The sequence below is a fragment of the Cornus florida genome, unplaced genomic scaffold (assembly GCF_030987335.1).
Source record: "Cornus florida cultivar Cherokee Brave unplaced genomic scaffold, ASM3098733v1 CherokeeBrave_3.0.0_Hap2_Chr11, whole genome shotgun sequence".
NCBI classification, from domain to species: Eukaryota; Viridiplantae; Streptophyta; class Magnoliopsida; order Cornales; family Cornaceae; genus Cornus; species Cornus florida.
Window position 1 is genome coordinate 117,787,687 of NW_026775581.1, and position 12,048 is coordinate 117,799,734.

Consider the following 12,048-nt stretch of genomic DNA (forward strand, 5'->3'; position numbering starts at 1 on the left):
GGAGAATGCAAAGTGCAAACAAATATATATAATTTAGATATCATCCATGTAATCAACTTTTGCATGATTAAATTACAACATACTCTATAATTGAATGATGATCACCACTCAATCAAAATGACTACATATAATGACACATACCTACAAAAACACAATTTATGTCACATGCTATCCATCACTCAAAGCATACAAATCTCCAACACCTTTTAAACAGTATAGGACCAAATACACCCCAAAAGCCAATAACAAAACCAAGTGCCATGCTCACATAATACAAACCTCACAGTGCTCAATTTATTGTATAAACTATAACAGCAAGAACGAAGTAGACACTTCAACTAAACAACCATTAAAGGAACTTTGAAGCCATTACCTCTAAAAACTTGATTGATGCCTGTCACTGGAGATCTCAACCGGATCTCTTAAACTTCTTGCAAAACCAGTTCACTTGTAGCTGTGTGGCCACATAGATCCTGTCTTTCATGTCATCAAGAAATTTAAAATAAGCATACCGCCAAGTCCTCTTAAAGAAAAGAACACCACAAACTCCCCAAAAGCCAGCAGCGAACCCAGGTCCCATCCCTATATAAAACCAAAACATTTCAGATTCTTCTTTATCTTGGCCCACAGGGATTTCACTATGATATTCCCTCTGTGTTGTACAATTCTTTAAGAGAGGAGCTCCACTAAGAGAGGAGCTCCACAAAGTTCAGCATTGCCGATGAAGCTAGCTTCATCAAAGCTCTGAAGCTGGTGCTTGAAGGGATTATTCCAGACAAGTTGTTGTAGGACAAATTCAAGTAATTAAGAAATGTCAAATTAGACATGCTCTGAGGAATTTCACCTGACAAATAATTTTTCGAAAGATCAAGGGATTCCAACATTGTCATGCCCCCGATTTTCTCTGGTATCTTACCTCTCAAGTGATTATGAGATAAGTTCAGAAAATGCAATGCATGAAGACCTAATAGCTGAGGAGGGATTGGCCCAGACAGTCTGTTACTTGAAAGGTCTATGCTCCTAACAAGTTTAAGAATGCCTCTGTACTCCGAGTTCCTCCCTTTTGTGACCAACCAGAGTGTCTCAATGTAGGAGCCATAGTCATTCCCATACTCTAAAGCTTCAAAATATTCAGAATCTAAAGTATCTATCTCAGCCATTGCGCTGATATTATTCAAACATTTTGGAATAGTTCCTGACAGACTATTGTTGGCAAGGTCCAGAACTATAATAGAAGAAAGCTGACATATTTGTGAAGGAATATTGCCAACAATTCTATTGGATTTCAAACGAAGGGCCATTAGAGTTGTTATTTCTCCCATCCAGCGTGGCATTACTCCTGTGAATTCATTTTCACCTAAATCAATGAGCCCCAATGACGTGCAGTTCTTCAACGATTCCGGTATCTCTCCTAAGAAGCTATTATCATGCAAGTGCAATGATTCAAGTTGAGATAAATAACTCATTGAGCTAGGAATTTTACCAGACAGGTTATTGCTCCCCAAATTTATATGGGTCAAAGATTGCCAATACATCCAACAATTAGAAAGTTCACCTTATAAAAGGTTATTTGACATGTCCAGAACTTCTAAATTATTGTCTCTATTCACCTTCTGGCACAGGAAAGAGGAAATGGATCCAGAAAATGTATTATTTGCCAAATTCAGGACTTTAACATTTGGTGATAGATGTGGCAGATGGCCTTTAAAGGAATTAGATCCCAATTCAATGACACTAGAATTTAGCAAGACGGTTGATATGTTACCGCTGATCTGGTTGTCAGAGAGATTGATCAACTCCATATGTGAAGCCAAATTCCAAAACCAGTCTGGAGCTGCATCAGAAATTCCCGACTGCGAAATGTCTAACTGCTTAAGAGATGTTTGTGTTCATAGCCATGCAGGAAACTTTGGACCCATCTTGCAGGAACCCATTGCAATGGACTCGAGTCGAAAGGGAGGAACCCAATCAGAATTCACCTTAAAGGAGAAAGAGTTTAAAGAAATTTCAAGGACCTTCAATTTTGAGAGTTTCGCGAAATTCACTTCAGAAACAATGCCTCCTAAGGAGTTATTTCCAATGTATAAGGTCTCTAGATTTGGAAGCCGCCCAATACTCTTTGGAAGAGTACCATTCAGTTGATTACTAGAAAGATACAACTCCCTTAAGGACAATAAGTTTCCGAGAGATGTAGGAATGGGACCGGACAATGAGTTCATATAAAGAAGAATATATTTGAGATGTTTCAGCTGGCCAATATTATTTGGAATTTTCCCAGAAAGATGGTTGTCCTGCAAATACAGACTTTTCAACATGTGAAGATTTAATATGCTACTTGGTATGTGACCATATAGATAATTGAAGCTCAGATCAATGGAAACAAGACTATTGCTGAGATTAAACAACCTATTAGGTATCTTGCAATTAAAACGGTTGGCAGAAAAATCAAGGACTTCAAGAGATGTAAAATTAACATAACTCTGAGGAGGAGTCATTTTGTCAAGTCGACAAAGGGACAAATGCAGTTCTGAAAGGGAAGGGAGCATGCTCAATGCTTGAAGCCAATCGGTTGCCTTGTGAAGATCAATGCTACTCATGTCAAGGTATTCCAAAGAATAAAGATGAGCAATCCAACTAAGGTTTTCCAAATAAAGTCCATTTCCACCTAAATTGAGATAGCGAAGGCTTGAGAGATTCCCAAGCTGATGAGGAACCGCCCCCCCAAATACTGCTGTTGAGAGGTCAAGATATCTTAAACATTTCATAGAACCTAAGAAACTTGGAATACTCGCACCTGCAAAATCATTCCAGCTCAAGTCCAAGTATCTTAGAAATTCTAATTCCAGCAACGCGGGAGTAATCTTACCACCCAACTTGTACATCTCGTAAGAGTCATAACTGACGATATCGTATGGATTGCGGAGGTGGAGCTCAATGACTCTGCCTGTTACATTGTCGCAGTGGACTCCTGTCCATTGACAACAGTTTTGATGACCAGACCATAATGATAGCCTGTTTGCAGGATCCGTGAGACCATGTTTGAAGCTTAGAAGGGCTCTTTTTTCCTTTTCACTGCAAAGAATACTAGTTCGTGGTTGTCCATCACTTGAGCTAAAGATGGAAGTGTCTGCCAATAGAAACCAAAACAAGAGAAGCACAGCAAATGTTGCAATGAAGTTATTCATGGTCATGTATGTGATGTGACCAAAAATGAAGAAAAGAACCGAACTAGTTCAGAAGGGAATTTAGGCTGGGGAAGAGGAACTGTGGTCTGGTAGTGGAGGAAGAGACTTTCATTCCAAGACTAAAAAATTCTCCTGGGCTGACTTGGACTCTCCTGCCTTGGGATTTAACTTGTAGTTTTAAAATCTTATCATGTGAATGGAATTTTCTCAATAAGTGACAGGTTTATAACCATCTCCAACCCTTAATGCACCCCACCAGAAAAACTTACCCTAATAAATATTAATCTAATCAATTTAACTTACATATCTATCTACCAAAGTCATTGTTTTTCAGAAGAAAAAAAAAGCGGTTTTCATGGGCCAACAGATACCCTTTGGGAGAGCATTGGTCATTTTCTCAATAAGTGACAGGTTTATAACCATCTCCAACCCTTAATGCACCCCACCAGAATAACTTACCCTGATATTAATCTAATCAATTTAACTTACATATCTATCTACCAGAGTTATTGTTTTTCAGAAGAAAAAAAAAAAAGTGGTTTTCATGGGCCAACAGATACCCTTTGGGAGAGCATTGGTCATTTTGTGACTGTAGCATTTCCATCAAAAGTCTTAGAACAGAGCACCAAGTTTGTGAGACAAAACCAACCATGGACGCGGATGACTAGAGACCTAGAATGCACGGACACTATACCTAGGGTTGTCTGAGGATACTCTAACATGTGTCAGACACGCGAATACGGTCTCGCACTAGAAGTGTCTTGGAATTTAAATATTTTATATATATTTTTTAAACACGCAACACAACAAAAACATGCTTGAGACACTTTTAGGACAGGGTAGGGGTAATGGAATTCCATGCAATTTAAAATTTATTAGAAGAATAATATGAAATTTAAGAAAACAAAATTAACCAACATTTAGTTCTAAACTTCAAATTAGTGATTTCATTCACAAGTGTATGGATAAAATGTGTAAAAATTATTACACTTTATATATAATAGTATATTATTATTATTTTTTGACATATCCATGCTCGATTATTCTAAAATTTGCCGTATCATCTTAGCTAGAGACATTAGCCAAAATTTGCCGTATCATCTTAGGTAGAGACTTTAGCCAATAATAAGATCAATGCAAGTGCTTGTATAACAAGTCTATGCGTCAAGTCTTTAACTTTCATTTTCAAGAAACTCTTTTCTTCTGGTCTTCCACTTTCATTTTTAGTGCCAAAAGTATTCCATCTCGTGGAAATTTTCTGCTCCAATTTGAATTTTGTGCCTTTACAATTATGTCATGATAAAATAGCTATTCCTGTAGTCTAAAATAATTTCAACAACCCCATGAATATAAAATACTGTAATTTTTAGTATTCTAAAAAAATTATGTAGTTTTAAATTCCGTTTTAAAAAAGAGTTCAAAAAGGCATCTATTGAAATTGTGAAAGAAATCAAACCATTTTCCTTTTTTCTGCTTTCTTTGAACAATAAATTATTCTTACAAGGATAGGAACCCCTGATCTCAGCAGATATATATACACATGTATACACAAACAAAAAAACTCAGCAGCTGAAATGACCTACTTTCATAACTGATACAACATGAAATGGAAGTCCATCATCCAAGAGTCAAGCTCAGACCAAACAGGAGACGTTTTCTCTACTGGTTTCAACTAATCAAAGGAAAGGGCTCTTTAACTTTCAGCATGTTCATCAATGACTGCAATAAGGGAAAAAGTAAACAGCAACCACCACCTACAAATAAGAATGGGATAGAGAGGGAAAAAAAGGCAAAAAAAAACAAAAACCCGAGAATAAAATGACAATGTAGCAGAGAGATTTGAATCCGTGATCTCAAGGTATGACTTTGCAAGCTACCAAACTACTCTACTCTGCACAACTGAGAACTAATAGACAAAAAAGAATATAATGTACCCCTCCACTATCCCAATCCAACAATAAGCAATGAGAAAAACTAATCCATGACCTTTAAAACTTTCAAAATCAATCATTTGAATCTAAAAACCCTAGTTTTCCCCAGAAAACCTAGTTGCCTTCAGATACAGTGACGATACACACAATTGCCAATAATGAATTCACAAATAGATATAGAACACACGGGATTCATAGTAGAAATATAAAGAATTAAAATTAATTACATAGTAGAAAATATGAAGAATTAAAATTAATTACATCTAGAAAATATAAAGAATCAAAATTAATTACATCTTTCAATGAGAGACCTTTTATCTCAAATCTTCTAATAGTATCACCAACCTAATATGGAAAAATCGAATATCAAATTCATCTTCATTTGAAAAAAAATTCGATTCGTATCAAAATCCGATTCATTGACATGTCTAGCTACAAGGCCCTTGGTTACTCTATATATTTTTATATATATATATATATATATAGTACAATAACTTCACTAGCATTTTATCACTTTAGGGTCGGTAATCCGTTTAACTCAGTGGGACGGGATGGAATACTTCTAAAAAACCCATACCGAATTAACCTTTCTCATCCCTAATCCCATCGGACTTACTCACATTCTCTCCTTGATCTAACAAATAGCGCAAATCATATCATTACCAACTTCGTCACTCTAATTTTTTTTATTTAATTTTTCAAAGCCATTTTTAAATTAATTTTATACCCATTACCTAAATTTCATCCTTTCATTATATTTAATTTTTAAAAACCATTTTAAAATCGCACTCAGGTTAAATAAAAAAGGGGGAAAAAAAAAATTTAATCTATACTATCTAGGAAATATGTACTACATCAATGCATTACAAAAACTACTACTCTTGCTCTTGTTTAATAAGAGTTTGCTTAACAGGAGGATGCAAGCAAATATCTATGATTTAGATATCATTCATATAATCAACTTTTGCAGAATAAAATTACAGCTTAGTCTACAGTTGAATGATAATCACCACTCAATTAAAATAACATCTATTTTCACATACCTATAAGAACACAGAATTTATGCCACATTCTATCCATCAACTCAAAGCATACCAATCTCCATGACCTTTTGAACAGTACAGGACCAAATACACCCCAAAAGCCTATAATAAAACCAAGTGCCATGCTCACATAAAACCAATCCACCTCAGGTCCCTTGCCTCCCTTGCCTTCATTGCCTCCTCCATTTCTAGAAGTAGGTGTTGCATCATTTACACTGCAATTGTGAACAAGTGGAGGCCCACAAAGATTGTTGCCAACAAAGCAAGATGCATTAAAACTTTGGAACTGAGTGCTTAGTGGTATTTCACCTGTCAAGTTGTTATTGGACAAGTTTAAGTGACTTAGGAATGTCAAACTTGCCATGCTTGGAGGGATTGCACCAATAAGATGGTTTGCAGAGAAATCAATGGACTCTAATAATTCCATAGAACCTATATTCTCAGGAATCCTTCCCGTTAAAATATTATGCGACAAATTTAACGATCGAAGCCCGAGAAGAAATGTCAATTCTTTGGGAATCTTTCCTGATAAATTGTTACCTGAAAGGTCCATGCTCGTTACCAGTTGAAGGATGGTGCTATATCCAAGCACTTTCCCTTTCATCACTAGTATCGCATTCTCCATAATACCATTAAAGAAGTATGCAATGGTAGCATTAGAGACATATAACATCTGCTCAGTTGAGTTTTGCTGTATGTTCATGGCACTTAGATTCCTGAAACATCTTGGTATGCTTCCCCATAAATTGTTATGTGCAAGGTCCAAGATTTGAAGTGAAACGAGTGCACAAAGTTCTTCTGGAATGCCGTTGTGCAACTTATTTGACCGTAGGATGAGGATCTTAAGATTAACAAGTCTCTCTCCAATCCATGTTGGTATGCTTCCTGAAAATTCATTTTCACCCAAGTCCATAGCCACTAACCCAGTACAGTTATGTAATGACATAGGTAGTTCTCCAAAAAGGCTATTGTTACGCAAATGCAACGATTTGAGGTGATTTAATGATCCCATGGAGCTTGGAATTTTTCCAGTCAGATTGTTGTTTCCTAAATTTAGGAATTCAAGCCCAACCCAGCTCATCCAACAATCGGGAATTTCTCCTGATAAAAGATTTCCCTCGAGATTAAGAAGTTGCAAGTTCTTTGGTTGATCCATCCTGTAACATAAGAAGTGGGAAATAGATCCTGAAAATGAATTGTTAGAGAGATCCAGTGTAATTGCACCTGAAGATATATGGGGTAACGTACCTCTGAAGTGATTAGAACTTAGATCAACTATTGTCGAAATAGAAAAAACTAAAGGCATATCAACAATCTCACCATGGAAATGATTGCGAGAGAGATTTAAAAAGTAAACCTTGGAAGATAAGTTCCAAAACCAATTGGGAATGACATCTGAAATCCCATTGTTGGATAGATCCAGAACCGCTAAATTCTTTTGTGACTGAAGCCATGGTGGAAATTGTGGCCCCAATTGGCATGAGCCTAGTGTTAGCATATCAAGTTGAAATTGAGGAACCCAAGTTGGACCCACTTGCAAGACCAAATGATTTGCAGCTCCACCGAATTGTCTTAATCTTGTGAGGTTGGCAAAGTGAACTTCAGATATAACACCTTGTAATGAATTTCCAGATATCCATACTACTTCCAGCTTTGCAAGTTGTCCAAGACTTTCCGGAACAGGTCCACTCAAGTTATTATTAGCAATATCTAAATATTTCAAAGATGACAATCCTCCTAAAGACACTGGAATGTGACCAGAAAGAGAATTATTATAAACTTCAAAATATTGCAAGGTCGATAGTCCCCCCAAAGATTCTGGAATGTGACCGAAAAGAAAACAACTTATAAGCACGAGGGCTACCAGATTTTTAGATTGTGCGATTTGATGAGCAGCATCAGGAAAATGGCCAGAAAGTTGAGTTCCTGATAAATCTAGAGTTTCCAATCCATCTAAAATGCATTTGGAGAATATATTGAAATATTCGGATATATTGCCACCAACGTTTGTACCTGACAAATTAATTTCTTTCAGGCTGCAAAGATTTTCAAAAGAAGTAGGCAATTTTCCTTCAAGCTTATTAAATGAGAAGTCGAGTGTAACGACAGAAGTCAGGCTTCCAATTGGACTAGAGATCACACCTTGCAACTCATTGAATGACAGGTCAAGGAATTCAAGATGGCTAAAACTATATAGCCAGTCAGGTATGGTAGAATTGAACAAATTGTAGGACAGAACAAGATTGCGAAGAGCAGTCATGTTTCGAAGACCACTAGGAATTGGCCCATGAAAACCACAGAATTGAAGATTAAGAGTATCAAGGCCTTTGAGACTAATAAACAACCAATCGGGGATTGAAAATTGAAAGTTGTTGAAGGAAAGATCAAGGGTTGCAAGAGAAGTAAAATTAACAACAGGTACGGCAGGAAGGTGATCAAGACCGCAACCAGACAAGCGTAACTCTACCAAAGAAGGGAGCATATTTGTTACCTGAAGCCAGTCAGATGCTCTGGTAAGGTTGACATAACTCAAATCAATGTGCTGCAGCAAGGAATGACCATAAAGCCATTGGAGATTCTCAACAAAACCACCACGAAGTTTGAGATAGCGCAAACTTGAAAGATTTCCCAGTTGATGAGGAATTAGTCCCTCGAAATCTCCAGTAAGATCAAGATATTGCAAACTCGAGAGGTTCCCGAGTTGATGAGGGATTACTCCCCCAAATCCTGCATAGGAGAGGCTAAGATATCTTAAGCTCCCAAAGGAACCAATGAAGGTTGGAATTGGAATTCCCCTGAAATCGTTGTTGCTTAGGTCTAAGTGACTCAGTTGCTTCAAATTGAGCAAGGAAGGGTTTACCTTACCACCCAGCCTGGACCTCACATATGATTCACAATCAGCATAATTTGTGCAATCTGCGAGTGGATTTCGGAGTTTGAGCTCCTTGACATTACCAGTTACATTGTTGCAGACAACTCCAGCCCATTTGCAGCAATCCCCTTCACCGCCCCCCCAAGAGGAGAGCAGGTTTGATGGATCAATAAGGTCCTGCTTGAACCTCAAAAGGGCTTGCCTCTCATTTTCAAAACAAGACCCATTTGAGTTTTCAATGCAGGAGGTGTACTCAATAGTTTCTGCAGTGAGAAACACAAGAAGAAGAAGAATGTTAACTTGTCTCATGGTTCAAAACAGGTTTGTGTTATATTCATGAGAAAGGAAGGAAGATGTGATCGATCTTTATAGTGGCTTTCATTTGTCACATTGCTACAAAATTTCAAAGTCGCTACACGGAATAGTGGTCCAGTGTGTAATATCAGATTAAGAGCCTTATCCCTTTGGGAGAGCATTGATCATTTTAACTGTAGCATCTACACCAAAAGTCCTAAAAAAACTTGAGTAGCTGGCCAAATTGAACAGAGCACCAAGTTAGTGGGAGAAAACCAACCATGGATGGAATATGCCTAGAGACTTTTGTCTAGCATTAGATCAACGCACGCGCTTGTACATAAAGTCTATGCATCTAGTCTTCCACTTCCATTTTCAACAAAGAAATTTCTTCGAGCCTTCCACTTTCATTTTTAATGCCAGAAGTGTTTGATATTGCAGCTAGTTTTGGTAGGTTTGCTGGATCAAAAGGGGCTTGCCTCTCGCTTTCAAAACAAGTTCCATTTGAGTTTTCAATGCAGGAGATGATATGGATCAATAGTTTCTGATGTGAGAAACACAAGTAGAAGAAGAAGAATGTTAGCTTGTGATCATGGATCTATCCATGATCACAACCACAACAGGTTCATTTTCAAGAAAGTCTAATCTTCTAGTCTTCCACTTTTATTTGTATTGCCAAAGGCTAGTACTTTCCTTTCCAAGAAAGTCTTAATCTTCTAGTCTTCCACTTTTATTTTTAGTGCGAAAGGCTAGTACTTTCCTTTTCAAGAAAGTCTAATCTTCTTGTCTTCCACCTTTATTTTTAGTGCCAAAAGTAGAAAATTTCTGCCTCCGCCACTCCAGATTTCAATCCATGTCTAAAGCCTTCGGCGACTTAGGTAAGGCCCAAGGCTCCCCAAAAAAATTATTTTCTTGTGTAGTTTTACTTCTTTAAAATTTTTATTTTTTTCTCAACCAATAGGGGGAGAGACCCCAAAATTTTATTTACTTTCTTATATTATTAACTTTCTAAAATTTTATTTTTCCTTAAATTATTTTACCCCCAAAATTTTATATTCTTACTTTTATTCCTTTATTAAACCTCAACCAATGGAAGAGGCTCCAAATATTTTATTTCTTTATTAAACCTAAACCAATAATTGAAGAGATTTAACAGTAGGCCCAAAGAATTAATTCCTAATTTCTATCCTTATTTATTTATTTTATTTTTCCTCCGCGCCTCCCCTCATTATAGTTTTTTTTTTTCCCTCTATTTTGAGGTTCTTTACACCTACTCTATTAATTATTGAGTATATATCTATTGGACTGATTATATATATATGGAGTATTAAAAAAAAAAAATACAAAACTTGCATACAATAATTACTATGTAAGAAAAAAAAAATCAAATACTGTACTAACTTTACATCTCAAAAAATAAGAAAAGTGATTTTTAAACAAACATAATTAATTATTATTTAAAATTAATATATTGAATATTAAAAGCCACTTTTATATTATTCGTCCAAGGCCTCAAACTATATTGAGTTGAGTCGTCCCTAACGTCATGAGAAAATCTTAGTCTAAAATAATTTTCAAACAAGAATCATGAAAAACCAAGAATCATGAAAAGCTAATATATTGAATATTAAAAGCCACTTTTATATTGTTCGCCTAAGGCTTCAAATTATATTGAGCCGCCGTGATGTCATGAGAAAATCTTAGTCTAAAATAATTTTCAAACAAGAATCATGAAAAGTTAATATAAGCTGGTTTTATATTGTTCGCCTAAGGCCTCAAATTATATTGAGCCGCCATGAGAAAATTTTAGCCTAAAATATCATGAAAAGCCAATTAGTATCTTTTTAAACTAATATATTGAATATTAAACTAATATATGTATATATTTGCGTTGTTTCTTTTTTATTTTTTTATTTCACGGTGTTGGGGTGTTTATATATAATAAAAATCATCTATTGTATTTTTACCATTCTATCATGTTAATTATTTAATTATTTTTTATTTTTAGTTTTGATAGGTTTTACCAACCTATGTCTGTTTCACAACTTTCAGCAATGGATGAATATTTTAAATACCACTTATTTAGTGAGAAGCATACTTATGTAATGAAATTTTAATAAATATTGAAATAAGTTACAAATTTAAAATAATCCTAAAATCAGCATAAGAGAGTGGGGTTTTCACTTTAACTTGGGTTCGTTATGTAACGGATAATAAAGAACCGGTGAATGAAAGAATTACCGATAACCAAACTCAACAGTAAACCACTATAATTTCCATAAGAATGTAAGAAGAACAATCTGGATGTGGATGGTTATTGAATTGGGTGCTCAAGTCTTTTTTTTTTATTTTTCTGTAGCCATAGGCTTTGCTCAACCATAAGATCTTGTTTCACACTAATATTTCTAAGTCTCAAAATTATGTAATATTGTGGAAGTTAAGTTTTTGCATTCATTTACGGAGAAGAAGACTAAAAGTTACTGGTTAATGATCTATTGTCATATAGAGTGCATTTTGCCATTTCAAATATGATGCAGGAAACTTTGATATTACTAGCCACTAGGTTTCAGCTTAGGAAGAAAAATGAGCATTTAAAGGACCAGAATGAAGTAATATTGATAAAAATCATCCAATTGAACTTGTGTTATCTTTTTAAACTTGATGTACAAGCATAATCATACTATGGTGGGACCATTCTCTTCTTCTGGTTATGAAGGGCAGGC

The 12,048-nt window shown here is 35.7% G+C and overlaps 3 protein-coding genes across 3 annotated transcripts; all 3 read right to left on the bottom strand.

Moving 5' to 3' along the window:
- Positions 1 to 686: 686 nt before the first annotated feature.
- On the bottom strand, positions 687 to 1,466 carry LOC132281952 (receptor-like protein EIX2). Its single transcript, XM_059783598.1, has one exon. It carries the CDS (start codon positions 1,464 to 1,466, stop codon positions 687 to 689), a length of 780 nt encoding a protein of 259 aa, XP_059639581.1.
- A 423-nt stretch (positions 1,467 to 1,889) lies between these two features.
- LOC132281953 (receptor-like protein EIX2) lies at positions 1,890 to 3,191 on the bottom strand. Its single transcript, XM_059783599.1, has one exon. It carries the CDS (start codon positions 3,189 to 3,191, stop codon positions 1,890 to 1,892), a length of 1,302 nt encoding a protein of 433 aa, XP_059639582.1.
- Positions 3,192 to 6,034: 2,843 nt separating this feature from the next.
- Positions 6,035 to 9,435, bottom strand: LOC132285298 (receptor-like protein EIX1). The gene has a single exon (XM_059787471.1). The coding sequence runs from the start codon at positions 9,338 to 9,340 to the stop codon at positions 6,152 to 6,154; it is 3,189 nt and encodes a 1,062-aa protein (XP_059643454.1). The 5' UTR covers positions 9,341 to 9,435; the 3' UTR covers positions 6,035 to 6,151.
- Positions 9,436 to 12,048: the final 2,613 nt, after the last annotated feature.

Excerpts from the sequence above, each read along its gene's own strand:
- LOC132285298 (XM_059787471.1), bottom strand. The coding sequence starts at position 9,340 with ATGAGACAAGTTAACATTCTTCTTCTTCTTGTGTTTCTCACTGCAGAA.
- LOC132281952 (XM_059783598.1), bottom strand. The coding sequence starts at position 1,466 with ATGAGTTATTTATCTCAACTTGAATCATTGCACTTGCATGATAATAGC.
- LOC132281953 (XM_059783599.1), bottom strand. The coding sequence starts at position 3,191 with ATGACCATGAATAACTTCATTGCAACATTTGCTGTGCTTCTCTTGTTT.